General features: G+C 39.0%; 2 protein-coding genes across 2 annotated transcripts in view; one reads left to right on the forward strand and one right to left on the reverse strand.

Annotated features, from left to right (window-relative positions):
• The window catches only part of LOC137967559 (uncharacterized), a 9,574-nt gene extending 1,331 nt beyond the window's left edge, over positions 1–8,243 (reverse strand). The window contains exons 1-6 of the mRNA XM_068814063.1: positions 8,094–8,243; positions 5,671–5,763; positions 4,911–4,945; positions 4,659–4,700; positions 3,359–3,433; positions 1–397 (exon numbers count right to left, since the gene is read on the reverse strand). The exon at positions 1–397 is cut by the window's left edge and continues 1,331 nt beyond it. Of these exons, the coding sequence (XP_068670164.1) occupies positions 1–397; positions 3,359–3,433; positions 4,659–4,700; positions 4,911–4,945; positions 5,671–5,763; positions 8,094–8,243 (792 nt within the window). The remainder of the gene's footprint in view (positions 398–3,358; positions 3,434–4,658; positions 4,701–4,910; positions 4,946–5,670; positions 5,764–8,093) is intronic.
• A 137-nt stretch (positions 8,244–8,380) lies between these two features.
• LOC137969002 (splicing factor 3B subunit 1-like) overlaps positions 8,381–27,500 on the forward strand; it is a 29,592-nt gene continuing 10,472 nt past the window's right edge. Inside the window, exons 1-23 of the mRNA XM_068815511.1 lie at positions 8,381–8,443; positions 8,526–8,596; positions 8,847–8,902; positions 9,513–9,558; positions 9,914–10,012; positions 10,987–11,101; positions 14,128–14,213; positions 14,532–14,613; positions 15,156–15,241; positions 18,774–18,981; positions 19,162–19,215; positions 19,687–20,030; positions 20,174–20,272; positions 20,747–20,842; positions 21,483–21,686; positions 22,158–22,235; positions 22,733–22,819; positions 23,494–23,576; positions 24,575–24,762; positions 25,022–25,167; positions 26,089–26,235; positions 26,792–26,917; positions 27,430–27,500. The exon at positions 27,430–27,500 is cut by the window's right edge and continues 55 nt beyond it. Of these exons, the coding sequence (XP_068671612.1) occupies positions 8,404–8,443; positions 8,526–8,596; positions 8,847–8,902; positions 9,513–9,558; positions 9,914–10,012; positions 10,987–11,101; positions 14,128–14,213; positions 14,532–14,613; positions 15,156–15,241; positions 18,774–18,981; positions 19,162–19,215; positions 19,687–20,030; positions 20,174–20,272; positions 20,747–20,842; positions 21,483–21,686; positions 22,158–22,235; positions 22,733–22,819; positions 23,494–23,576; positions 24,575–24,762; positions 25,022–25,167; positions 26,089–26,235; positions 26,792–26,917; positions 27,430–27,500 (2,612 nt within the window). The 5' untranslated portion in view covers positions 8,381–8,403. The remainder of the gene's footprint in view (positions 8,444–8,525; positions 8,597–8,846; positions 8,903–9,512; positions 9,559–9,913; positions 10,013–10,986; positions 11,102–14,127; positions 14,214–14,531; positions 14,614–15,155; positions 15,242–18,773; positions 18,982–19,161; positions 19,216–19,686; positions 20,031–20,173; positions 20,273–20,746; positions 20,843–21,482; positions 21,687–22,157; positions 22,236–22,732; positions 22,820–23,493; positions 23,577–24,574; positions 24,763–25,021; positions 25,168–26,088; positions 26,236–26,791; positions 26,918–27,429) is intronic.

Raw genomic sequence — 27,500 nt, forward strand, 5'->3', positions numbered from 1 at the left:
CTCATTGGGAAATGGCTTGGGTTTGTGTTCTCTGTGGGTTTTCGGTTTCCTCGTTGTTGGTTGGCGCCTTTGAGTGTCGTTCCTTTGTTCATTTTTCAAAGCTGCACCAGTCAAATGCTCCTTGCGACGCCCACAAGATCTTTCCTGAGTGAGACCTGCATTGGCACACTTCTCTTGGCGGGCCTCACTGTTGCTACAGGCAATCTCATCCCCAATTTGCACACTTTTTGAACTAGTGCCCTCATCGTTGTCTGCTCTGCTTTTGCTCTTTTTTGCCTTGTGAATATGTGCATTTGATGTTCTCTTGGGCTCTTTTGCAGGATCGTCTTCCCAAGATAGTTCCCAATCTTCATTCCCAAACTGGACTGGACTTTTTGATCTACCAGGGGCTTGGTATCTAAAGAATGATGAAGAATTAGCTGACAAAATGGAAGCTTTATAATCTTTGGCAACCCCCATCACACGGAGTACAAGAAGGCTTGCTTTGCAGAAATATTCTTAAGGTCTGGGGGTTAGCACATGACAAATGTCGGCAAGGAGCAATGTTAATTTACATGACGGAATTGATTATTTTTAAACTTTTATCCTTATTGTTAGCTTTTAGAAACCTTTTACAGATATAATTGAGGTGCTGGAAATGGGAACATCTGTCTAAAGTAACAATCCCTGATGAACGGATGACCGAGCCCTTACCCATGGTAGGATCAAGCTTGGGTTTATTACAATTTATTCTATGAAAAAAGAAACAGGTGTATAACAAACAGAAGCCAAGGTGAAACATATGGAGGCACAATAAATGAAATGAATATTTATTGAAGTGCGGGTTATAGACAAATGAGGGAATTTCGAATCCTATTGGAGTACCTGTATTTTCCAGGTGTCTAAAACAGACAATTGCCCAAATTGTCCAGTTAAGTGCAACAATCACTTCTCTCATTCACCTATAATCCGCACTTCAATATACATTCAATTAATTCATCGAGTCCATCAAGGAAACAAATGAGCCCAAAAAATTGATCTGCTCCCAAATGTGTGGATTCATAGCCCAGTTGGTAGAGCATAGCATTGGCATTCTCAGGTGTCTCTAAGAGACAATAAGTTCCTTTAATTGTCTAGCTAAGTGTGAGGATAATTTCTGTCAATCGTAAATGGGAACACAGTTTGACAGGCCATCAAAGGCAGTAGGCCATTTCCGAGGTCATGTCTGCCTCCTCTTTAAAGTGAGTCTAAGTGCAAAGTTGTTGATATGGTAATTAGTTATACTTCGTTGTTGTTCGTCGATTCGATTACGAATATGAACATGTCAGACGACATTTTAGAACATTTCGCGGTGTGTCCGCTAGTGGCTGATGAGACCGATGCTGGCATGGCAGCCCCTGCCACAGGTCTGGCACCAGAGAGTGGGAGGCGTATTGGTGGAGTTTACGGCTCAAGCCTTTCTTGCCCTATGTTTTTCTTTGGTGGCATTGGATCGTTGACCTTCCGAGTGGAGGGCGCCCTTGTGAATCATGCTTCGCCAGACTGGTCTGTCAGATGCTGCGTTTTCCCATGTGGTGATGTCGATGTTGAAGTCCTCGAGGTAAGCTTTCAGGGAGTCTTCGAAGCGCTTACGCTGTCCTCCTACCTTCCTTGACCCTTGACTAAGTTCACCGTACAGCAGCTGCTTGGGTATTCTGGAATCTGACATTCGGAAGACGTGACCTGCCCAGCGTATCTGTGCCTTGCGCATGGTGGTAATGACACTGGGGAGCTGTGCCTTCTCCAGCACCTCGGAGTCTGGGATCTTAGCCTGCCAGCGGATGTTGAGGATGCTGCGTAAATCCATTCTTACAATACAAGAGCCTCGGCCTCCAAGAATTTCTATATCCAGAAAATCATGTACCAGCCACTTATTTTCCAGACTATTAGTAGTTGTTTGAAGCTCCTCTGGGGGCAACCTTTTAGTAGCCTGCATCACAGACATGATCTAACACCAGTTCGTAACGTCTGCAAAGCAGTGCCAAAATCCTCGCTCTGGACCTCCCAGCAGCGTATCAGGATTTGACTATGCCCCATGATTGGTCTGTTTAAGAAAACGATATTGTTCGATTTGTCATCAATTGGCGCACAAGACTGGGAATACCAAATCAGGTAAAAGGGAAATTTGAAATGCATTTCCACTTGTTTGTTGAGTTCACTGGGGGTCCAGAACAAGGATCTTGGTGCTGCTTCGCAGACGTTACTAACCGGTGTTAGATTACATCTGCTCTTGGTGATTGTCACAACCAAACCACCTCTGAAGAGATGTATTTTTGGATGATGCAAAAATCAAACCTAGAACCCCCTGACTTCCAGCTTGGATGTTACAACTCTGGGCCCAGTTGTTCGAAAGACGATTAACTTAATCCAGGATTAGTGTAAACTTTTGTTTCATGTTTCCACCTTTTTGGTGAAAGTTTCTTTCACCTATTTTTGTTTTTCAAGATTGACTTTCGCCGAATATTAGCGTTGAACAGCATGTGGGAGTAGAGAAATAAATTCCTGGGTTAATTTTTAATCTGGGATTAGCGCTAATCGCCTTTTGAACAACCGGGCCCTGAACTGTAAGTCAGGCATGTGGGAGCTACAATCTTGGACAGAAGATGTTGAGACATTCCTCAAGTTTAGTCAGTTAGACAATAACTACAATAAAAGCCCTAAAATACTTCCTCCCCCTTCCCCACCCAAAGCAAGTTGTTTGTGAGAAGCACAAATAACCAGGGTATCAAACAACATTGTTTTGTAGGAAAAGGAGGGTTCAAAAATAGCAGATTTTTGTCATTGAAAGAAATTTGTTGTCATATGGAGAGATAAATAGACAGTGTCTCAACATTTTTGTCCAGGATTGTAGCTAGTTCATTAAGTTAATAGGGATAACATTAAATGATTATTATCTCCTTTATTACAATAGCAAGAATGCCATTTTTTGACAATTTCAGTTCTAGCAATATACTGGCAAAATTGCCACCTGCACATAATTTCTCTTTTAGCTCAGCCGTAGAGCACATAAGCAGGTGATTGGAGAGGGTCACGGTTTGAAGTTTCTTGAAAAGCATCAAGACTTTTTCCAGTGATACCCAAGTTATCAATGAAAAAATCTCTCTCTTTGTCAACTTTACCAAATGTGCGGCTTCATAGCTCACTTGTAGTAGAGCATAGCACTGGCATTCTCAGGTGTCTCTAAGAGCCAATTGCATCAATTGTCTAGCTAAGTGTGAGGAGGGTTAAAAATTACCATCACTTTTACAGCAGTGAAAGCTCTGTGGCCATTTTTGACTGTGCATTCATTAAATTAGGATTACAATATAAAAAAAATTATTTAGAGACTAATAATTTTTACCCAGGCTGTGTTGCATCTAGGGGAGTTTTTGACAATGTGATGCTGATAGATGGAATTCTCCTTGTCACTTGAAGCCTGTAAAAATGTAATGATATTAATGCTGTGATCAGTATTCTTTAATGACTGATGAGAAGCACTGAAATCTGCTATGTGCACAGTTTGAGCCTAAACACTTTATTTTACAAATTTTTTAATCCCTGGATTTATTTGCCAAGAAGGATCATGCCTATTGACTGTTCCGAATATTCACTTTTCATTTAGGCTACAGTACATGAAGCTCATAATTATGAAGGTTATGAATTGAAGTTTGTCACTCTACAAGACAAACAAACAAACAAACAAACAACTGGGACTATTGACTGAATTGTGTTTGCTAAAGATAAGATGATTTCTACCACTGTATACAGACAAAAAAAATTATTGGACACCGGAGACAAAGTAGTGTCGTCTTGGCCTTGATTTTAAGGAATGCACAACTAGGATTAATAATAATAATAATAATAATAATAATAATAATAATAATTATTATTATAATTATAATAAATTTGTTGATACTAGTTGAATGTGCCCTACATCTGTATTTCCTTAACTGATGTTTAGATTATGTCTTTATGGCTAAAAAAACAAATCTGACACAAATCAGAATCTAATTATCGATCGTTAAAGTGTTTGTGTGAAGCAGGCTTCCAATCACTTGCTACTTGGTGGCAAAAAAAACCTCTTGTGGTGGGAAATTGGATTTCATAATGGTGGCAAGATTATGGGTGATGAGTCAATTACATGTTGTTAGTATGTCTTAAAATGTACGGTACCGGTATATTAATTTGAATATTCATGCACAGGGTAAAATGCCATAGCATATGGGCATCTCATTTTCCCACCACTTTCAGCATTTCATACATGTAGAGTGTAAGTGTTAACATCAGCACAAATGCCACAATGCCTTTAAGCATTGTGGAGGGTATTTCTTGTTTATTCCACATACATGTGAGAGGCGCGGTGGCCTCATGGTTAGTGCGCTCGACTCCGGATCGAGTGGTCCGGGTTCGGGGCCTGGCCGGGGACATTGTGTTGTGTTCTTGGGCAAAACACTTTACTCTCACAGTGCCTCTCTCCACCCAGGTGTATAAATGGGTACCGGCGAATTTAGTGCTGGGGGTAACCCTGCGATGGACTAGCATCCCATCCAGGGGGGAGTAGAAATACTTCTAGTCGCTTCACGCTACGGAAACCGGAGATAAGCGCCGGCCTGATGGGCCTCCTTGGCTCGTACGCAGACTTTACCATTCCACATACATACTTGTCTAAACACTCCTCCTTTGGTTCCCATGTATCTTCAGTTCTGAATTTAAACAACATGTTCAGTTAGTTAAATTGACCCTATTTTATTTACTGTTTCAGTCGATTTCTATCAAGACCCCCTAGTAAAAAAACTCCAAACCTTTCTCTTTTTAGTAGACTTAAAAAATTCAAAAGGTCTTTTATTATTTATTTTGCCATTGATGATAATTCATTTACTTCTCAGAAAAAAGATATTATTACGCACACTCACTTTGTGTAAAAGACCTTGTTTAGTTGATGCAGCCCCTGTGAAAAAAAAAATAGGGGCACCATTCCAAATGCATATTAATTCTCTCATATCTACAAAGCCTGAAAGAGATTTTGATAAACTTTTGAAGGTTTCCAGTGTCACTAGAGTTATACAATGAACTGTGCCAAGTGACAGGGCAACTTAAGTTGATACATCGTGTCCCAACTGTACGAAGGTCGTTTCATAATAATATTTTAATGAAATGCGCTGAAGAATATCCTTGAATAGATCAAGGACAAGTTTGGCATCAGGTAGTTCATTAAATTATTATTGAGGATCCTCAGGAATGTCTCTGCTTCCAATGATTGGCAAAATTAATGTAGAAGTTCTGTCCACTTAAACACAAGGAGTCCATTTCACTTTCAGAACACAATAAAATACACATATACAAACTTAACCCTTTCACTCCTAAGAGTGACACTTATAGATTTTACTCTGTCTAACGCCAGACGATTTTACTCGTCAATGGGGAACCCCACAGGAGTGAAAGGATTAATTGAGCACTCCCCATACAGGCTTTTCAGGGCCAACGAAACATCAAAATAACAGCTGGGTGGGACAATTCCAACTGGCTGAAGGCAAACCAGTTGGCTATTTACAAGGGTAGCTGAGATGTTCAACCAACCAGGGACCACCAGGATCAAATTAAAGGGTCTTTGGGAAAGCAAGGCAGTGCACTAACCACTGTGCAGCACTGCCTCAATATTAGTACAATACTTACTCTGATTTTCCTCTTGATGATCTCTGCGCATGTAATAGCTTTGGTAACAGAAGGGCCAATTGCAATCAATGTGATTTTTTCCTCTGTCTTACTCTTTAGAAAGTAAAAAAATGAATATTGTTTCAGTGAAAGATCAAGAGCTTTAAATAACTATTGCAATTTGTTGTCAATGTGTCCTAATGAGATAAAAAGACAGCCAATTTCTGACAATAAATTTACAATTTACAATAGTTAAGAGTGGCATTGAAGGTGGTTTTACACTGGGGAATGAATATGGGTTCATACTAAGTTTGCTATGGAGGACAGCCTTTGGGAGGTGTCCATCCCCCATGTGCCTGACATGGCCAAGCCAGCCCAGGTGTCTCAGGGACAGTTGGAGTGTTTGCCCGCTCAAGAACAATACTTGTTCGGTATTCTGTCCTGCCAGCATATACCCAAAATGCATCGTAGGCAACCCAGATGGAAGCTGTTGAGGCGGCGTTCCTAAGGGACATTAGCCATCTAGGTTTCGTTACCACAGAGTAGGGTGCTCAACCTATAAGCATTGCACACCAGGATCTTGGTGTTTGTGGTCAGCTTGTCATTCTCCCAAACTCTTTTGGACAATCTTGGCGTGGTAGATGCCACTTTGCCAATGTCCTGCTGAATTCGGCCTCAAGGGACAGGAGATAAGTGAAGTCCTCAACCACTTCCTGGGTGTAGTCCCCTATGGAGATGCTGGGCACTTTGCTGACATCCTGTTCCATCTCGTTTGTTTTTTTTTCTTCAAGCCGATGGTAAGGCCAAATTCTTTGCAGGCATGAAACAGATGGTTGATTAGCCTGTGAAGTCTTTCCTGTATGCGGGAGGCCAGGCTGTCATCAGCAAATGGCATCTCTTGGAGCATGAGCTGGCAGTCTTAACTTGCAGGTGGGAGAGATTAATGTCTGAGCACATGAGGATGGACACTCCATCTTCTGATGCACTGAAGGCATAAGACAGCAGCAGGGAGGAGATACTAAAGAGGGTGAGGGCCAGGACACAGCCTTGCTTCACTCTGCTTCTGAGGGAAAAGGGGACAGATGATGAACCATCAAACAAACCTATGTCCTCCATGTCGTCAGTGTTGTCTGACAGTTCATGATCGACTATCTGACTATGGCTGCAGAAGTAGTTTTATGTATAATAAGAAAACCCTGCAGCAATAGCAACATACCTGAATGCCAAGGTAGTGTCAGTGTGGATGATTGCATTGGCTCTGAAGGGGGGGGGGGGGAAAGAGGGTTGGGTCGGTAGGGGAAAAGGGTAGTTATGTTATTGTTGGTTTTCACTCACATGATCAACAGCCATTTTTTTCAATGAAAACAAAAGAAAATGTGTGCATAAGAATAGAGTAATAGATCTCAGAGTTTCTTCTCTCTGTTTTGGGGCAAGTGGGATTTGCTTTGGAAAAGTGGGAGAGAAAGAAGCATGTGGTTAGGGAGCTGCTGCACAAATAATTATTATTTGTCTTGACCCGACCTTCATTCTTCCACCGTCAGGAATACTTTCAAAATTACTGTTTCCAGTCCTACTTCACTGTGATGTAACTGAAATTTCAGTTGAAACGTTAATCAAACGCTTCGGTACGGTTGGAAATTGACTTTTGATGAAAAATGTCGTTTCATTTTTCCCCGGTTAGTTCTACTGGTCTCCGACCTGATGGTCAGGCATAATGGAAAGAACCCCTGGGGTAGAAAATAGGCTTGGTTTCCCGGGAGGGGGGGGGGGGGCACTTTAGGAATTTCTGGGTGGGGATGTGCCACTGGGACCCTAGAACTCTTACCCTATAGCAGAGCTAGTCCAGCTGAATTTTGCTACCCTATACTAGAGTAAACTCCCACCGATTTCCGTCTAAATTCCGATTCTTGACAGTTAATAATATCCAGAGGTGTTTCATGATAGCCATTTATTGATGCTGTTGAGGCTGAGTTACGTCAACTTAAACTTTGCCGATTTGAATTTTTTATATTCTTGAGTGGGAATTTCTGGTTTCCTTAGTCTTGATAAAATCTTCTACCGACTGGTCAGTTTCGTGAAAAATGATACCCTATTCTAGATCGAAAGACTATGATTTATATATTCTAATCCTAGAGTAAACTGCTTGAAAACCATACCCTTCACAGCGGCACATACCTATATAGTCCATATATGGCAGTACCCCGCCCCCCCAGTTTATCTCCAAAGAAATCCTGGTAAGCCTATTCGCATCATTATTATTACTTTGTTTCTATCTTTTATTCCACAGTACATTACTAATTACAACATTTTTTCACATTTGCTCTGAATTTTGTAGGGGGTCAGTTGGGGGGATCAGTAGCGTGTCAGTGGGGGTGGTTCGCGCCATGCCATCTTGTCATATGGTCGCATACGCACATCGATCACTTTAAATTCTTAAATCTCACCTTAAAAATTTTGTGAACCTGAGATATAATGTTACGTATTTTGCTGCCACTCTTGACAGAAATATCGCATGTTTCCCTTGTCTCTGAATCCTCAGAAAAGACGCTGCTGGTTTTTGTATAGTGGTCCATCTGTAATCCAGGAAGACACATTGGGGTAGCATATATGAGTCACTTACTAGCAAAATACACACAATTAAACGTTCATTTGTGTATGACTTCATAAAGTGTCTACAACATCCGGGCAACTTTATTTAGTGATATTCTGGTGTATTGTGGGAAATCTTCGCTGTGCTCGCGTAAATCAAGAAACATGGCCACCACTTTAGTGAAGGCTCCAACTACTTACGAAGGTTAATGGTTCATTTACGTAAAACCTGGCCAATTTCTACAGTTTTCCACTTTCTAAATGCGTTTTTGTTTCTTTTGTTATAGAAATCGAAAAGCAAGCTCAGCTGATACAAGCCCAAAGATCTAATTTACAAAAAGTTGACATTGGCGAAAAGGTGAGCGGTTATATATTATAATGACGTGTGTTTAGGTGTTGTTGTTGTAGAATCGATCAGTTTCCTAGTTTTGGTTTACATATACTAAATCTGAGATTTATCCTGGTCGAAAAGTTGAAACAAGAACGACGTTTATTTGGGAAATTACTAAGTTTATCGTGGAAACTATCTGTACTGTGGTGTGAATAACTCGCACGGGACAAATTATTTCAACTACAGTGAGATAATTGACATATTTGTTTCTTTACAGGTCAGGTTGGATAATGTTGGTTACGATGTGGACATTTATGGCCCAGGTGGTGATAGGTACGAATTAAAGTTTTTTGATGTTTTTTGTTTTAAAAGCAAATTAATGAAAAGATGAACATTGATGTAAAGAGTTAGGAAAAAATAGCTGGTCTGCTTGATTTTTATAATAATGTAGTACAAATAACGACTATGCTACTGTTTTTTATTAAGATCTGAACCATAATGTTAAGCACTTCACATTTCCATATCAAGGACTGAAGTATTTTTTTTCCCTGGCCTGAATTATCTGAAGTCTGGGTATCTAATGGGAATGAATTCCGGTTAAATTAATGCCAAATTTGTGATTCAAAGATCTAAGTCCAGGGTAGGGTTACTAATTTGATTATCAACTGTAATGTATTATTGCATTTGCGCAATGTCTGTGCTCCAATGTTTCACCATTAATGCCTCAGGAAAACAAGTTAAAAATTTCAGCATGTACTTTACGTGTAGCTCAAAATCAAAGTTGCTTGTACCATGTTTCATGTGGTATACAGATGAGTTAATTTTGTTATGAAGTGACATAGTAGTTGATATACTTGATTATGCACCTGGTTATGCATGAAAAGATATACATGTAAGGTGTTGAAGACTTTGTCACAAATGTTATTGTTTATCTTTCCTGTAGATTTGAAGGGTATTCTACTGATATTGCCCCCAATGAACAAGAGGAGGTGAGCTTTAAGTGCTTGTTAACATAAAAAACTTGTTGCATACCCAATACTAGATAAAAGACGAAAACTTGACACCTGAGGCTTCAGAAAACATGCATGTCCCCACCTCTTCGCTAAAAAAATAAGGCATTATTATTCTTTGAATTTTATCTAGGGAAAGGATTAAGGGGACAGTTCGTTGAACCTATGCAAGTAAAAAATAAATCGCATATCAGATGATTCTCTTAGAAATAACGATGATGACTCAGCTAGACCCTTTTGATTTCTAGTTGTTACATGTGTGTCTTGCCCTTTACCTTTACGAAACACTAACCTTTAGTATCCAGTTTTAATGTTGCATCTTTTTATTTGTTAGGATGAAGATGATTACTCAACAACCATCATGCACCCTTCAAGAAACAGTTATACTGCTCCTGCTGCACTTTTGAATGAAATTGCTCGTTCTGGAGAACATGTAAGTGTGTTAGGCGTCGTCGTGTCCATTTAAGTGCTTTTTATGTGAGCTCTCATTAAGTAGGATTGACTTATGTACTTGTTAAATGAAGTCATGATTAGTCCTAGGAGTTGTTAACCTGTTTATCCCTGAATTGGCCCCCACTTACAGGCAAAATCATTTGGCATTAAACAGAGTTAACCAACTGCCTCGCTTAAAGGGAAATACAGTCTAGAAAAAGTTTTCCCTAAATTACTAAAACGTTTCCCCAGGAATTCGGAAATAATTGCCGTTTTGTCCAGTTCCCTGTTAAAATGTGACAAGAGCACTTTGAAATTGCCTCTTTTGTGACTTAGAGAGGGCCATTTTGGATATGACATAGCAATAGTCAACAAACGTGTTCGACCTTACCAAATTCTTCATTCCCCCATCACTTTCTTAATTTTGTGTGACCATTCTGCTCCGAGAAATTCAAATGTAAGATGAACTATGGTAAACAGTCTGGTGGTTCAATATGTAGTAGTCCATGTAGGCCATAAGAATGACAGAAACTCAAGTCACTTAATACTTGTAGATTCCCTAGTCAATCAAACTAGGTGGCACAAATCGGGATGCTATGATCCTCGCAGTTATGGACGCAATTTTAGCGATTGTGTAGAGAAGCCTGAAAAATTCAGGACTTCAGTGGGGCTTGAACCTGTTCATAACTGCGAAGATCATAGTATTACTTGATTTCATGTGTGCGGTTCAGTATACATGTCATTTTGTTCATTGCTTCATTCCTTATGGGAACATTAGATTCCACAAATGACCAGCTCCCAAAGGCAGTGGCTTCATAGCTCAGTTGGTTAGAGCGTTGCACGGGTATCGCGAGGTCACTGGTTCAAACCCCATTGAAGTTCTGAATTTTTCAGGCTTCTCTACGCAATTTCTAAAATTACGTCCATAGCTGCGAGGATCGTAGCATTATTTAATGTGTAAGTGTTATTCATCAGGTGGACCCATTTGCACAACACAGACAGCCAACCGTTGCAGAGAGAGAGGATGAGTACAGAGCAAGAAGGCGGCAGATGGTCATATCACCTCCTAGGAATGACCCCTTTGCAGATGGTAGGTGTTCCGAAGTGATCCACTTAATTAAGCAGTTAAATTATTTTAAAGGGCTTTTGCGGGTAAGTAAGTTTTCTGTGTGATCATGTTGTTTGATCCCTGAGTTCAAACAGCCTTTTTCTTGTCCTGTCAAAATTGAAATACCATGAACACTTGTATATAAGTGGCACTCGTAGGTCAGACATGCACGTAATTTTTTAAGCTCATTGTTAAAGAAAAAATTAAAACTTAGGATTGAGAGATGAGGTTTGTTGTTTTTTCATGGAGACTTAAGTCTTGAAGAAGACAAAAAGCATGCAAGCTCTGAGGGCTATGTAATTTTCCATACTTGTTGAGGACAGGTGTCGGCACTGGTTGAACTCAGGACTCACACAGAATTATCATGAAACTGTTACCTTTTTCCTTATGTTTAAGACATTCTGCATAAATGTGACAGTTTTTCTCCTTGCTGGTCTTGATTGTACAACCTCATAAAGTTTCTGAATGGAACTTTGTTTTGGTTGCTGTATTGCTACGTTGAATTGTTGCTGAAAGTTGGAATGTTGTCAATCAAGAAGTACATGTGCACTTGAAATCCTAATGAGGGGATGTTTAAAAAAATAATTCTTAGGTTTTTCATGTTTACATTAAGGATAATAGGAAATTATTTGAATCTTAGTTCAACAAGACCCATGGCTCTGGCTTTCTCCATGACAAAATCCTGTTGTACGAAAGTGATGTTTTAGTTTAGTTGCAACCTTCTTACATAGCATTTTTGCTTTGAAGAAGCAAGCATTGTAAGGTATAATGTGATTTGCTTTTGACTGAAATTAGTATTAGGTATGACCTAGGAAAGGAATGCAGCATATATAACTTTTTTGGTGATGTAGAGAAAAATCCATTATCTTTTAATGTTTAGACAACAAAGAAGGCGTTGCTGTTTAGTGCCTGTTTAAAAATTAGATGTATGTACTTTCTCTAACTTTATCTGAAAAGGCAAATCATTCTGTTTCAGACAAAGTTAAAGGTTCTGAGAATGTTTTATGAAAAAAGTTATTTGATTCATTTACATTGTACTTTTTGTGTAAGACTTTGAAATGTTTCAACTGAATCAAGTGCCGCTCAATTTGAGGCATTTTACAATAAAAGGTAAAATTCCAACTTTCTGTGTTACTCATGGCAAGGACTGGGTCCAATGGTCTTGTTGGACTGGGTTGCATTTTTGATTGAATAATGTCCCTCCCTTTGAGTTATCAACTATGGAGAATGCCAATTTATTTAAAAAAGGACCTATCCTTGGATGAGAGCCTTCTCTATATTAATATAACCCTGTCTTCAGCCAATGTCAATAAATGACATATTTGTGCTTGTTCACCCAACCTATCTTTGAATATTCATCTCAGGGAGTTATGGATGTAGATATAGAATTAAGTGGCATAGAGCTCTGTCTTTTTATAGGCATTCTTGTTAATAAGCACCTGTTCACAAAAAGGCTCCACTTCCCCTCAGCCTGTAGTTTCCTTGGCCAATTTTTTTTAATCAAAATAATGTGTTTAGTAAAGATAGTGTGTGTAAATTCTATACAAGTAATGTAAGTTCTGTTGACTTCATTTTACTTACTCCTGAACCCCTTTTTTCCATTTAGCATCTAATACTGGATTTGTGACTCAACAACTACGCAATATAGTATTGCAAGAGTAAATGAATTGCCATTGTTGGTTTCTCATATTTGCCATGAAGTTTGATCAATATGGGTTGTGTAGCTTCATTAACAATCGCCAGTGTGAAGGGAAATAGCTACTTTGAAAGAATAAGAACTTAAAGCAGGGCTTCAAGAAAATACATAACATTAATTATTGCCCATTATGGCTTTTTGTAAATTAATTTTTCTGAATAAAATTATGTTTTTGGTTTTATGAGAATATTTCAAAATTGAATCTGAAAAAAAAATCATTTTGCTTTTCACTAATATTAGCAGATACTGTATTTGAAAATTTCAACTATTTATTCGGATATTTTTTTGTATCATAATTTTTAATACTGTTTCAACAATAATAAAATTTTTGACTTAGAAAGGCTAGGTAACATTATTTCAAGCAAGTTACTGGAAACGCTGCATTCCCCTCAAAATTTTCTGAAGAAATGAAAATGTAATATTTGATTAGTTTGATCTAACATCATTAAATTTTGGGATGGTTTGGTGTTAGCAACAGCAGTTGGTTGTTTCTCAGGGCATTTTTTCACATAGGAAACTAAATGGTTTTACTGTAACATGTCCAACCCATATTAACCCTCTGTTTGAGAACCTTGACTAAATTGTGCTATCATGTGATTTCTTGATGGGTTTAATGGTAACTGAAATGGTGTTACCCAGTCTTTTTGAGTATCCTAGTCTGCCCTTTTGCTTAGCAGCCTATTCAAAAATTACACAAGCATTTGGAAAAAGACTCAACACCAAGAGATCTATAGCTTTTGACGCATCTCAAACCCCTTCATTTTTTCCCCTTTTTTGGGAAGAAATTTTAATTAATTCTTAGTAGTTTTTAAAGTAGCAAAAACATTGGAACTAATACTACACAGTGGTCGATTACTGACCTCTGAAGAATAATTATTTATTAGGAGAGGAGCCAGGATAAGATGTCGACAGTGAATGGTACAACTCGTCACAAGAATCCTACCCACTGGGTTGGTGTTACATGCCGGAGAAAACAGTTCCACACATTAAACTAGCTGTTGTCTTGATTGTTGTGTTGTTATTTGACTTCTGCTAGTCGGCAAACTAGCTGAGTGAAATTTAAAGGATTGTTATGCCAGTCTCAAAGAACTCTCATTTTTGCAGTTACAATGTTTTTGAACTGTTTCAGAAGAGGCTAAGAGACTGGCAGGCATCCTGTAAGAATGAATTAAAGCGTTGTGAAAAATTCTAATGTCTTGTGATTTTTACTTTTTTACTGAGCTTCAGTTGTTGTTTGTTGTGATACATTGTAATTCTGAGACAATTTTCAACAAATTTATGTCTGTGTTTTGTTTGTTTTTCCTTCTTGTAGGTGGGAAAACTCCTGATGCTTCTTCATTAAAACATGTAAGAACCTACAAAGACATCATTCAAGAGCAGGATCTGCATAGAGATCAGGTAGGGAAAACTCTTGTTTTGTTATGTATGTTGGAAATATACACTGTAAATGTTCATGTCATGTTTAAAATTTACTTTTGCGACTTCAAAATGTTGATGAAATGATAACATAATTAAAGGTTATGTACATTCACAAATTTAAATTCTTGGATATATTACTTTTATCATGAAAAAGATATGAAGAGGTCTAAAACTATTTCACTCATCAAAGATGCCCTTTGGGTTGTAATTATTGAGAATGATAAACTTTCAGGGAGTCATAGCAAAGCATAGTCATTGTACATTTAAGGAATTAATTTACCTCTGTTTGATTTGCAGGCAGAGATATTTCGTCATCTGAGAGATCAGGCAGCAGCTGGAGATTTACAGAAGACCAAGGAAGCTGCAGCTTCTAAACCAGGTAGGCGAGCTATAGTACGTATTTCCATGAGCAAAATGCAAATGGAAGCCAACAATGCTAGTCTATATTTATTTGTGGTTTCCAATGTTTGCCTTGGTCAAAAAAATTTTTTTTGTTAAACAATAAGCACTTAATGACTGGCCCCAAGGGAAACAGTGAGTTTTGTTTCCCTGAAACCCTCAATGTTCCCTGAGGCGAAGCCGAGGGAAACATTGAGGTCGAGGGGAAACAAAACTCACTGTTTCCCGAGGGGCCAGTCATTAAGTGATTTGTTATACCTCCCAACTCAAAATAGAACAATACACAGATAAAAATTATTTGCTTGACGTCGGCTGGCGTACAGATTTGCCGCCGTTTCAAAGGTGCACGACCTGATCATGTGTTAGTCGAAAGTTCAAGTTGTTGTTGCCCTAGGGCGTCATGAAGTTTTGTTCGCCCTAGGGCGTCATGAAGTTTTGACCAATGACATGTGACACGTTCTCCTCCAATCAGAAAACGTATTTGAGTTGGGAGGTATAACAAGATAATTCGACTTGTTTCAGAGAGGAAGCGACGCCGGTGGGATCAACAAGCATCTGGGGATGACACGCCAGCCAAGAAGAAGTCCAGTAGTTGGGATCAAGCTGAGGTAGGAGGCCAAAAAGACCACTTAAACTAGAACGTCTCCACCTCTATTTTCCCTTACTTTATGGAGATGCTGCAGAGATGTATCCAGAGTGCGTCATTGCGTCCTGGGATGCACTCGTTTTTCTTTTGGACGTATAGAATATGGAGCAAAGGGTCCAATTGGACACAGAAAAAAATTTGAATGTTTATGCAAATTACGAAGGTCGGGAAATACATGTGAACGGCATATTTCACAAGGAAATTGAACATTCCCATTTCTCACAATGGAGAAATGAGCGAGTTCCTTAAATTTCAAGGTAGGCTGTTATTTTCGTATTTTCGTGGTCTAATGATTTCATTTTGTCAACCATATTATGTCCAGCTTCCCACGTGTGGTGTGACATGATTTGAGCTGTTTTTTAGGCAAGACAATCGGTAACACTTTTGATCTGCTGCCAGTGATAATAAGCAATTATTGGATGAGGTTGAGCATAATAGCAAGAATTATCAAGGCTGAGGTTTGTGTTATCTGCTGAAGCCGAAGGCTGAGGCGGATAACACAAACCGAGGCCTTGATAATTTCGCTATCATGCGAAAACCGAATCCAATAATTGTTTTATTATACAATTATAAATGTAGAAGCGTTGAGACATTTCACAGAACAACAACGAAGTAAGCCACACAATGACACGTTTCAGTGTAAACATCTTTATTAATGACAGCCGTGAATTACATGTAAAGCGGAACTCAAAGGTTTACAGAAAGGATTTAAGCCTAAAACATCTGAAAACGTTTCAGGAAAAACTGAATCAAACTGAAACTTTTGAACAAAATTCTAAAGTTAAAATGTACGGTCTTATGAAAAATGTTCCCGATATCGAGATGTAAACAAAACTTCATTGTCTGCAAAAACGCGTCATACCTACATGCATAAATACCAGTGTCTGTAGATGTGACGCGATGACACAGCGCCATCTAGAATTAGCGGGGTGCTTTTAGCCAATCAAAATTGAGATAGCATCAGCATTGTATAATAATAAAACGTGTCAGTCGAAGTTCCGTTTTTTGCATGCTTTCCACGCGAATTTTAAGCATTAGTTCGCTTATTGTGAGTGAAATGACAGAGAATCCAACGGCGAAGTATGCTGCATTTTTGTTTTGTGCGATCCTGTCGATATTAATTCCGGGCGCGCATGTGTCATCGTCTCGGTTCTTGTTTTTCACGTAACTTGTCTGTTTTGCAAATTATGCAACTTTTTTGGAGTTGTGTTAAAATTAACATGTTGAACATGAATGTATTCAATCGCTTGATTATTAACATTGGCCATGGCGTGCGGCGAAGTCACTGCCGCTCGGGCTGACAATGAAATGTGTATCGATCACCTACCGTATTTACCCGTGTATAAGTCGATCTCGTGTATAAGTCGACCCCCCCATTTTTGATGGCAAAAAAAGCAATTTCTTAATTTCTTTTTACATGTCAATGTTCACAGGATACTAATCCTTGTATTCTTCGATTTCTGGAACTGTGGATTCACAAAAAATAAGGGCCTAAGGGCTTAACAGTTTTGTGGTTCAGCTGTTGTTGTATATGTGGGCATTTTGTCCTTGAGTTTCGAAAAAGTTCTCAGAAAATCGAACATGTAAACCTCGAACTAACCTGTTTCGTTGTTCAAGGATAAACGGCTTTAGAGGATAAGTACAACATCACAGAAGCAGGAGTCAATCTTTGAAAATAACTTCAAAAACAATGCGAAATGTGCAAGGTTTAATTGGGCCTTGACTTATAATTTCTCACATGACAAACAAAACAAAACTCATAAACCAAAGAATACGAAGTTTGCAAAAGCATTTAAATCAGCCAGGTTTGTATAAAGAGTAAAAAACAATCATTACCAACCAGCATTTCAGGCAAGACGAGTGACGATGCTTGCAAGCAAACACAAGGTATGTTGCGCCAGGTTACAAAGCCGTTGAACGATTTCGTTTTATTTGAAGAAACAGAAATGCCTTTTGGGGGCTTTCCGCCTTTGGAAAACGAAAATTCCAGTGTATATTTCATATATGTGCTTGTGTGTATCTTCAACATTTAGAGTTGGACAAATCCTTTTCATTTCAACTGGAATTGCTTAAATTCATTTTGAAGTCTTTTGTCATTGAAGTCTTTTTGTCCACTGTGTTCATTATGCCCAAGAAAACATTATTATGTTAATTTTGAATAAATTACTTAGCTGGAACTTGGCTCTAAATCTTTGACCCATGTATAAGTCAAGGGCGATTTTTGGAGCTTTTGAGGTCATAAAAGGTTGACTTATACATGGGTAAATACGGTATATTTGTTTTTAAACTCTTTTGTTCCTAAATTACACCTCGTGTTGTTAAAATAAATGATGGGCTTTTACGAAAACTTGAGATTCAGTTCTCTTTTGTTTTTTTTGTTTTTTTTGCTGTGGAGATCTAGATCATTTATCAACGGGAGCCAACAGTTCCTACAGCATATGGATACCTCGAGACATTTTCAAATGTGATAAATGGAGCTTTGACAGCCCATACATTTTGATCGATGAATCAACAGGCATACAATGTAACAGTTTCAAAGAACTTGATCATTTTAAGTACATATTCGTGGGGACGGATAAGACTTTATTTTTGTGCAATTTGGAAATCTGAAAGGGTACTGCAGCAGCAATTAAGAGGCAATAGATCGAATATTAATTAGCTTGACCACCAAAATTTTGCAGTGGACCCCCAAATTTTTGAAAAAGGGGTCCAGAGGACCATATTTGAAAACCTGGATACATCTCTGATGCAATGTTGTTGCTTTGATGAGATCACTCTCTTTGGACCAACTTGTTTCTGGTTCAGTTCCCTGAACTAAATTTACCTGCATTTACATTTACAGTAGTTTGTGATTTTTTCCCTTGCTCTGAGAGTTTTTAGAAACCAATAATATCATATTTTGTAACCTTAACCCTATGGATGCCATACCAAATCCATTTAATTAAGTAACTAAGTAAGGACTTTTTAAGGGTAAAACTTCACAGTGGACGAAGTGGTGACTGTATGTCTTATCGTCATTAGCAAAATATGCTAATGATGATAATGATAGTGATAAAACTTCAATAGTTATACAATAATACAAGTCAGGGCCTCTGACATTACACGATGGTGCTATCCCGCATAGTGGACCCTTGGCAGCTGGAGATCATGTAGTACAAAAACCACCATACTGGAGAGCAAATTGCCTGCTGGGACATCCAAAACAAAGAAAATTTAAATTAAGTTGCTTTGTTTCAGATGACCCAGTGCAAAATCCAAAACTTACACTCAAAAGTAAACAAAATTTGAATAAAAGTCAAAGCTCAGAGTTTTGCCAGTCAGGTGTTAAGCAAACTCACTTTACAACACTGAAGGAAAAAAAGAATTGTTTTTTTTATCACTGGGGCACATGAAATAAGTAAAATTCTGAAAGAAACATTGTGTATAGTTTGTCCAAAGTCATTTGTAAGCCCCAGGAATTATTGTCTTTTAATCCTTTCTTTGTTTCTGTTCAGATGGCAACCCCTTCTGCTAGTCGATGGGATGAGACTCCTGGTCGTCCAAAAGGTTCAGAGACTCCAGGGGTAACTCCCCACAGGCCTGGGTCTGAGACTCCAGGGGCAACCCCAAGTACAAGGATTTGGGAGTCCACACCCGGTCATGCGACCCCTGGGAATGTAACCCCTGGTCATGTGACCCCTGGGCATGCCACACCCAGTGGAGGTAATGTTTTGTCAATTTCTACAAAGCATACAGTCTTGTAGCTTATCGTATTTCATTGACTATCACTTGTTGTTGTTGTTACAATACAAGGTAGTGCCTTTTATTTTGTTGCATTGACCTATACTGTATCTTGCTCAATTAGTGTTCCAGTTGATTTAATGGTTTCTGTCACTTAAATAGGTGTATCATCAGCAAGAAGGAATCGCTGGGATGAAACTCCAAAAACGGAGAGAGGTTTGTTAAATTTTGCTCATTTTTGAAGATCTGTTATTTCACTCTGTTTGTCAATGCTAGGATCTTGATGTAACAAATTTGTACTTAACCAGATATAATTTGTCATGTACATGTAATATTGATTTTTTTTTTTTGAGTTTCTGTTCATACATTTTTGTATTTGAGTAGTTTTCATATGGATGACAATGTTATGTAGAGATTTTTAGCCCTTTTGCCGCTGAAGTGTGGTCCCCATTGGCAAGTGAAATCATCTGGCTTTAGACAGAGCATCATAAGTACCACTCTTAGGAGGACAAGGGTTAAAAAAGCATTTACTTTTTAGGTTGGAGCACCATTTCTTGTACAAGTTGACTGTTTTACACATGCACTAATTGAAGGCTCCACTGTTCTAGGCTCTTGTGTTCTGGGTCCAAAACCAAAGGTTACTTGAGAATGAATTCTTTTATTAAAGATGACCATTTTTCTTTGAAGGTGAAACTCCAGGTCATTCCACACCTGGCTGGGCAGAGACACCTAGAACAGACCGTACTGGGGCTGAGACCCCTGGGGCCACGCCCACTCCAGGCAGCAAGAGGCGGTCCAGATGGGATGAGACACCTGCTAGTCAAATGGGTGGCACAACCCCTGTTATTGGCACTAGTGGTGTGACACCTGCAGGACCTGCTGCCATGCAGATGCAGACCCCTACCCCAGGTCAGATGGCCATGACACCCGAACAGATGCAGGCATATCGCTGGGAGAGGGAGATTGATGAAAGAAACAGATACCTGTCTGACGATGAACTGGACTCTCTTTTCCCCAAGGAAGGATATAAGGTATTACCTATGAGTGGCGAGAGGAACATTTTAAACTACTTGGTTCTATGGCATTGTCTTATTAGCTGCTTAACATGTCACTGAAAAGTTATTTTCTTTTTGCAAGCATGAGTGATCATTTATTATTATTATTTTTTTTTCAGATTCTTGAACCACCTCCTGGATACCAGCCCATCAGAACTCCAACACGTAAGCTGACAGCAACACCGACTCCAATAGGTGGAAGTGGCTTTTACATTCAAGTAAGATGATTTACTGGAGTGATTGTTTGTTTTTCCTTAGCTGCCCTTCGTAGGCGATGAATAGCATATGACTGGTGACACAAGTTTTGGTAATCATTAAGATGTGAATCTCTCCGCAACCTCACACTGTAACGAGAAGCTGAGCTCTATCTTGACATGGAAGTAGCTGTGATCATTTTTCCTTTTTGTGGATGCACCTCATAGTAATTATACCAATATTAATATTAATTAATAGTCAGTGCTCTAGATAAGATTTGGAGGTAGGGTTTTCTGCAAGTAATCTGTAGGGGTCAAACTGTTGTCTAGTAGGTTTCTGTGTGTTTCCTGAAGTGCATTCCTTCATTTGTTGGGTCAGGTCTTCAGCTTTGTCTGGTTTTTGACCCTAGACCCACCCCCTATCTGGAACGCTGATATTATTGTAGTTGTATACCTTAGATAGTGTACAATCTTTTTTGCCTTTTATGTTACTTGCAGCAAGAAGACAGATCAGCCAAACTTGTTGAAGACCAACCTCCTGGAAATTTGCCATATTTGAAACCTGATGATGTGCAGTACTTTGACAAGCTGTTGGTAAGTTGATGATGCCAGCTTTCCGTGACACGTTTTGTTATTGTTTATCACACTCCCAGGGCTTGACATTAACACTCACCTGTTTCCCATTGGAGAGTAAATTTAACACTTGGGAGAGTGAAAAAATAGAAATGAACCAAAATACTCACCCGATTTGGAAAGTAAATTTTTGACAACAGAAAAGCAATTTTTCTTTTTAAAGGCCTTAAGCCAAATTATATGTATTAGCATTGGACTATTTGTTGGTGACCATACCCACTGTACATGTGTGCAGTTTGTCCCAGCATCACACCTTTGAATTCTACTTGAAGAATTTATTAACACCAAAAACGCCCTAGGACGTGCCCCCCAAGCCCCCCCCCAACATACGGGTGTTGGTTTCATTGTAAACTACATGTAGGATTTGACGAATCCTTACTCCAAAAACCTTTTCCTTGGCAACTGCATTGCTGTGCAACAATTCTTTTAAGAGAGTGGCTATAACATCCACATGATCCAGTGTAAGTCCTCTGCCCACCTTCTGTTCTTCACCCCTCTCCTTCATTTGTTACCATTCTGCCATTGACATTTTGACATTTCATGCTGTTAAGGTGTACGTACCAGCAAGAATTTTTGTAGTATTGCTTGTGTATTTTTTTAGGTGGATGTTGATGAAAGCACATTGAGTCCAGAAGAGCTGAAGGAGAGAAAGATCATGAAACTGCTTTTGAAGATTAAGAATGGTACCCCACCCATGAGAAAAGCAGCCCTGAGACAGATAACAGACAAAGCTCGTGAATTTGGTGCAGGGCCATTGTTTAATCAGATCCTCCCTCTTCTCATGTCACCCACATTGGAAGATCAGGTCAGTGACCAATGTAGTTTTTTAAATTTTTGTTTATCTTCTTTTAGGGGTTGTTTTTGTGTTTATAAAGCCGAAAGGGAAGACATAACAGCGTGCAAACTGTCTTCAGACAAATGCAGAAGCTAAAGAAAGATAAGATCATTCTATTCATAGATTTGTCAAATAAACCCTTGACATTTCTAAACGTAACCTAGTCTGTTAGCAGATCCTCCCGAGTCAGTAGGACTGCACCTTGTAGTCACACCAGAAAGTTAACTAGTGGTTTTGCCCTCAGCTTGATGGCTTGCATAATTGACTAGAGGGTATGGCTTGACTGACTGAAACTTTAAATAAGTCTTGTGTATTCTAAGTATATATTATTACTATTAAGTGGAAAGGTTTTTTTGTATCCTTTAAAAAAAAAGATATCAGCATGCCTGATAAACAGCTTCCTATCTGCAATTTCACAAATAATTTAATTTGCTTTTTTAGGAACGTCACTTGTTGGTCAAAGTTATTGATCGCATCTTGTACAAGCTTGATGATCTTGTTCGTCCATTTGTTCACAAGGTAAGCTTTTAATGTAACTAGTTTTATTTTGACAGTTATACCATAATACATTACCATATCAAGAAGTCTCTGTGGTCAATTCAACAGTAATTGCTTTCAGTGTGAGAAAGCAAACAACATGGATTGATCTACTGGTATTTTTCACTTAACCTACCCACTACTGGAATTGAATTGGTGGAACTGTTATGGGACCTGTGTTGTGCAAATGGGTAAGAGGGTTGGATGCCTCTGGAGCCCAAGGCCAAGTTGGGAGATAGAGATAAGGGGCCAGGAACTGCATGTGGCTTTGTCAACCAGGGAGGTGTGGTAGGATGTGGCTCAAGCAATCTCACCAGAATGATGCTGCTGGAAATGTTGATAAAGTGAATCTAAATTTTTTGGTGTGTTAGACAAAGTATGGATTAAACGATTAATAACATATGATATATTTAGTGATTTACCTGAAACCTATCTGAACTGATTGTTTGACGTTGCATCAATTTTGCTCTCCATTTCAGATCCTAGTGGTTATTGAGCCACTGTTGATTGATGAAGATTACTATGCAAGAGTGGAAGGACGTGAAATTATTTCCAACTTAGCCAAGGTTCAGAAATGCTTGTTTCCTATCTATTCTTTGACTAAAAGTAAAGTAAAGTCAATTTATTTAACATCGGTAGTTCCTTCAGTTACGAAACTGGTATCAATGGAAGCCAACGGTGCGCTTTTTACCCCCTTCCTCTGTCAGTGCTCCGTTTCACGGATATTTAATGCTACGTGTATAACTACGCGGATCAGAGGAAAGTGGAAACAGACATTGAAGTCACCGAGGATCGAACTGGGGACCCCTTGCTCCGAAAGCCGCGCACTAGCCAACTGAATTACCCCTGGAAAGGTTGGTTTTTGAGGAGAGGGGAAAACCGGAGTACCCGGGGAAAAACCTCTCGGAACAGAGTTGAGAACCAACCAAACTCAACCCACATATGGCGTAGAAACCGAGAATCGATCGTGGACCACATTGGTGGAAGGCGAGTGACCTCACCACTGTGCCAGCCCTGCTCCCCTATAAATAATTTATATTTACAAAAATAATGATAACAATATTATTTTACGAAGGGGACAGTTGATAAGTAGAAGCATCTGGCATTAGACCAAGTAAAATCTGTTGTCTCACTTCCAGGAGTCAATGCGTTAAATATTATCATCATCCTTGGCATGTGTTAATTGTGGGACTAATGTTAATGAATTATTATATTATTATTGTTTTGCTTCTCTCATTAGGCTGCTGGTTTGGCGACCATGATCTCAACCATGAGACCTGATATTGACAACATTGATGAGTATGTCAGAAACACTACAGCAAGGTATGCTCATTGTGATTTCTAATGGAAATTGCATGATCTTAAGAATAATTTTGCAATAAGCCAGCGCTCGAAGCTGTGACTGAATTGGTTGCCATGGCAACTAAAATTATTGCCAAGGTTGCCAATTCGGCAACTGTTCCGGGGTGGAAGTGGTGTCATGATAATTGGTATATTTTTTTAAACTCTAGATTCCTGGAGACAAAATGAAAAAGCTTTATAATATATCTACATTGTCCATGAATTTCTTTTGCAATTTTTGCAGTTCTCTTCTTTCTCTATTTGTATGAAGAGTTGAAGGACAGCGAATAGATGTACATGTACACGTTTAAGAATGATCGTAAGGTGGCCATCTTTGTCTCGAAATGGTCATAAGTTCTTTCCTTCATATAATACTCCACAGTGTGTCATAGAGGGAAAATGGCGACCAACATTTTATATTTGGCGACCAAAGGCCACTTAGGAAAAAACTGAGCTTCAAGCACTGTAGGCACGAGTGTTGTTTAAAAAATTCTCAGAATTAGACAACTTTCAAAATATTTTCAAACCCTTTGCTCAGAAGACCTTTTGTGGGGATCAGTTCATTATCTTTTCTGAAGTGGGTCTGAGTGCCAAAGGTTTGTGTTACAACCACATTTTTCACAAGAAAAGCAATCCACCAGGCCTATTCAGAGATTGGGTTGTGTGTGAATGTTAGTAAGTGGGTTCATATTAGGGGCAGTCACACAAGAAGGCTTTAAGTATAGCCAAGTTCTACTTTGAATGTGCACAGGGTTTATTTTAGTTCAAGTCCATTGCTTTGTAACCTTAGAAATGAGGTATCTTCAGAGAAGTCAAAGTAATATCTCAAGACTGGTTTTATCCCCCTCGAGTGCTTATTTGAGCAGATCAAAACACAGTGAGGTGTCTAGGAAGTCTCAAGTTGAGTTTTTGTTGTCACACTTACAGCCTACTTGGACCCCAGTATGACATCAAGTCCCTGGTTACTTTTTTTTTTTCAGAGCCTTTGCAGTTGTTGCCTCTGCCCTTGGCATTCCTTCGTTGCTACCTTTCTTGAAGGCAGTTTGTCGCAGTAAGAAATCATGGCAGGCGAGGCATACTGGAATCAAAATCGTGCAGCAGATCGCTATTCTGATGGGCTGTGCCATTTTGCCACACTTGAGGAACTTGGTGGAAATTATTGAGCATGGTGAGTATGCTCTCCCCTCCTATAAAGACCACCATTTCTCCTTTGTCTCTTGCACTACAACATATTAAATTGACCCTAAGATAAATAGCAACCCAGCATATCAAGGAAATAGAGAAGATAGTAGAGACCAGTTGAGTGCTTTGAACAGCATCCTTGATAAATGCATCTCTTTGATTACAAACTTGACTTCTCGTTCAGTCAACAGTGCTTAGTTGTTGGAGAACTCTTTTGTCACATCTTTTTTTCTGAATATTCTAAGGTTTGGTTGATGAACAGCAGAAGGTGCGAACCATTACAGCTCTTGCCTTGGCAGCTCTTGCTGAAGCAGCAACTCCCTATGGTATTGAATCTTTTGACAGTGTGCTGAAGCCATTGTGGAAAGGTATCAGACAGCACAGAGGAAAGGTGAGACAAAAAAACCCTGCACCCTGTATTTACGTTACCCCAAGAACCTTAAAGATCTGATATGATTTTTAAACTTCTCACAAATACATGAACTTGGAAAGGGTTTAAATGTAAGCTGGGGCAAATGCAATATACAGGAAGGTGGTACTGAAAGCAGGTGCTCGGCCTCCTCCCACAAAAAAGTGGCTGCGTACAGGCGCAATTGAACAAAAGAATCAATGGAGATCACTTATCTGACCAAAATACTACCAAGAAACCAGTGTGGTAAGAGAGACAGAAGCAAAGGGTGTGAGAATCTTTAAAGATTTGCCTGCAAGAGCAAAGTACTTATCCAGTTAAAGTTAGCTCATAAACAGCACACTTACGTGTAAGGAGATGCACAACAGGACCACTTGAATTCCCTGAGGGCTTCCCAGTGGGTTGCATCTACCTAAGGGCTGGTTCTCTTTAGTATCAGAGTCAGAATCTGGATTGTTAGCAGATTGGTTTCACGTTCACAGCTATGAGGCTCAGTTAAGAGTAGCCCATTTCCGAGTTGCTACATGCCTCAGTTCAAAGTGAGTCCTGGTGCACAACCGTTCAAATGGAAATGAGTTGTGTATTTTGCATGCAAATCAAACTCATTTCCCTTTCAATAGTTGAGCACCAGGCAACAAACAGTAACTCAGAAATGGCCTATTTGAATGTGATACAACACTAAAAATTCATGTATATATGTTTGGAACGAAAAAAAAAAAAACCAAATAACAGCAGTGCAAGTGAAGTTGGAAGCTAGGCAGAATGAAAGTTGTCTATTTTGTAAATCGTCTGATCTAGTGAATGGATTGTCAAAGTTATGTGCAGAAAAATAAATGAATATCAATGCTTACTTTTGTTTCATGTAGCTACCTTTTTAACAGTGGGACTGTCTCTCCATTTCAGGGTCTTGCTGCCTTTCTGAAAGCCATTGGGTACCTTATTCCACTGATGGACGCTGAGTATGCCAACTACTACACTAGAGAAGTGATGTTGATCTTGATTCGTGAGTTTCAGAGTCCTGATGAAGAAATGAAGAAGATTGTGCTGAAGGTCGGTTTCAGTTGGTAGTTGACATCTTTATATTGATATGGAGATATATGTATTACCATGCAATTTTGCTGGCAATTGTATCTTGCAATGAACAAGAGTCTGGTTGTCTTTGGTAACTAGCATATTTGCGAGTTGAAAATAAGGGCCATTCTTACTGTAGGAATCAAAGAAACTAAAAGCTTTACTAACTAAACTGTACACCCTTCTGCTGGCTTTCAGTGTGAATGTTTGATATTCTTTGAGGAACAAACTCCCTTTTTATCCAGCCTATTTACATGAATGAGACTGATAATTTTATAAATCGTTTATTTAGTTTGTCAAATAAGTATTAGAAATTCCTTAAAACAAAATAGGGGATCTAACAATAAGCACATAGATAAACTTGCACTGGTAAACTCCAAAATCATACTTCAACGATGAAATGATATATGAAATGAACTGAGGAGGACCATAGCTTCACTTAAAATCATACTTGTTGGGAAAGTTGCTTCAAGTAAGATGTTTTCTGTTGACAGTAATTAATGCATTGATGAATTTGTTTGATTGTGTGGTATAGGTAGTAAAGCAGTGCTGTGCAACAGATGGTGTGGAAGCTCAATATATCAAGGATGAAATTTTACCAGATTTCTTCAAGCATTTCTGGCAACACAGGATGGCTCTGGACAGACGAAACTACAGGCAGGTTAGTAAAACATACTTTTTAATTACTATGTTAGTGGTAAAGAACCACCATGGAAAAAAACTACATGTAGAAGTATGGTGAGAAGGACAAGTGAGGGTGTAGTCAGGGGACTAGATGCAGTGTCCAGTTCATTATTAGAGTTGGTTTGAGAATTCATTGTTATGATTGAACAGATCTCGTATCCTTGAATTTGGTTGCACTCCTCAAGGCTTCTTTGTAATCTCTTAAGTTTGTTACGGTACTTCACTGGATTTTCATCCCGAGAAACAAGAAATTAATATGAGCATTTTATATGCCTTCAGCATACCCCTCCTACTTTTCAAAACGTTATCCTTTCAGACTACTTTTTGTTATGCCAAAGCACTTCAACTAGGACAGTTTTCAAAGGTTGCAGTTCAAATTTGAGGAGCATTGCCAAAGTTTTGTTGCTTTTACGCTTTACTGGAAACGGCAAAGGAGTTGAAAAAATGAACAGTTTCAACATAATTCATGGCTATCGCATGTTTTTGCAGCTTGTTGACACCACAGTGGAATTGGCCAACAAAGTTGGGGCATCAGAGATCATCAACAGAATCGTGGACGA

This window comes from Montipora foliosa, chromosome 8, assembly GCF_036669935.1.
Source record: "Montipora foliosa isolate CH-2021 chromosome 8, ASM3666993v2, whole genome shotgun sequence".
Classification (NCBI taxonomy): Eukaryota; Metazoa; Cnidaria; class Anthozoa; order Scleractinia; family Acroporidae; genus Montipora; species Montipora foliosa.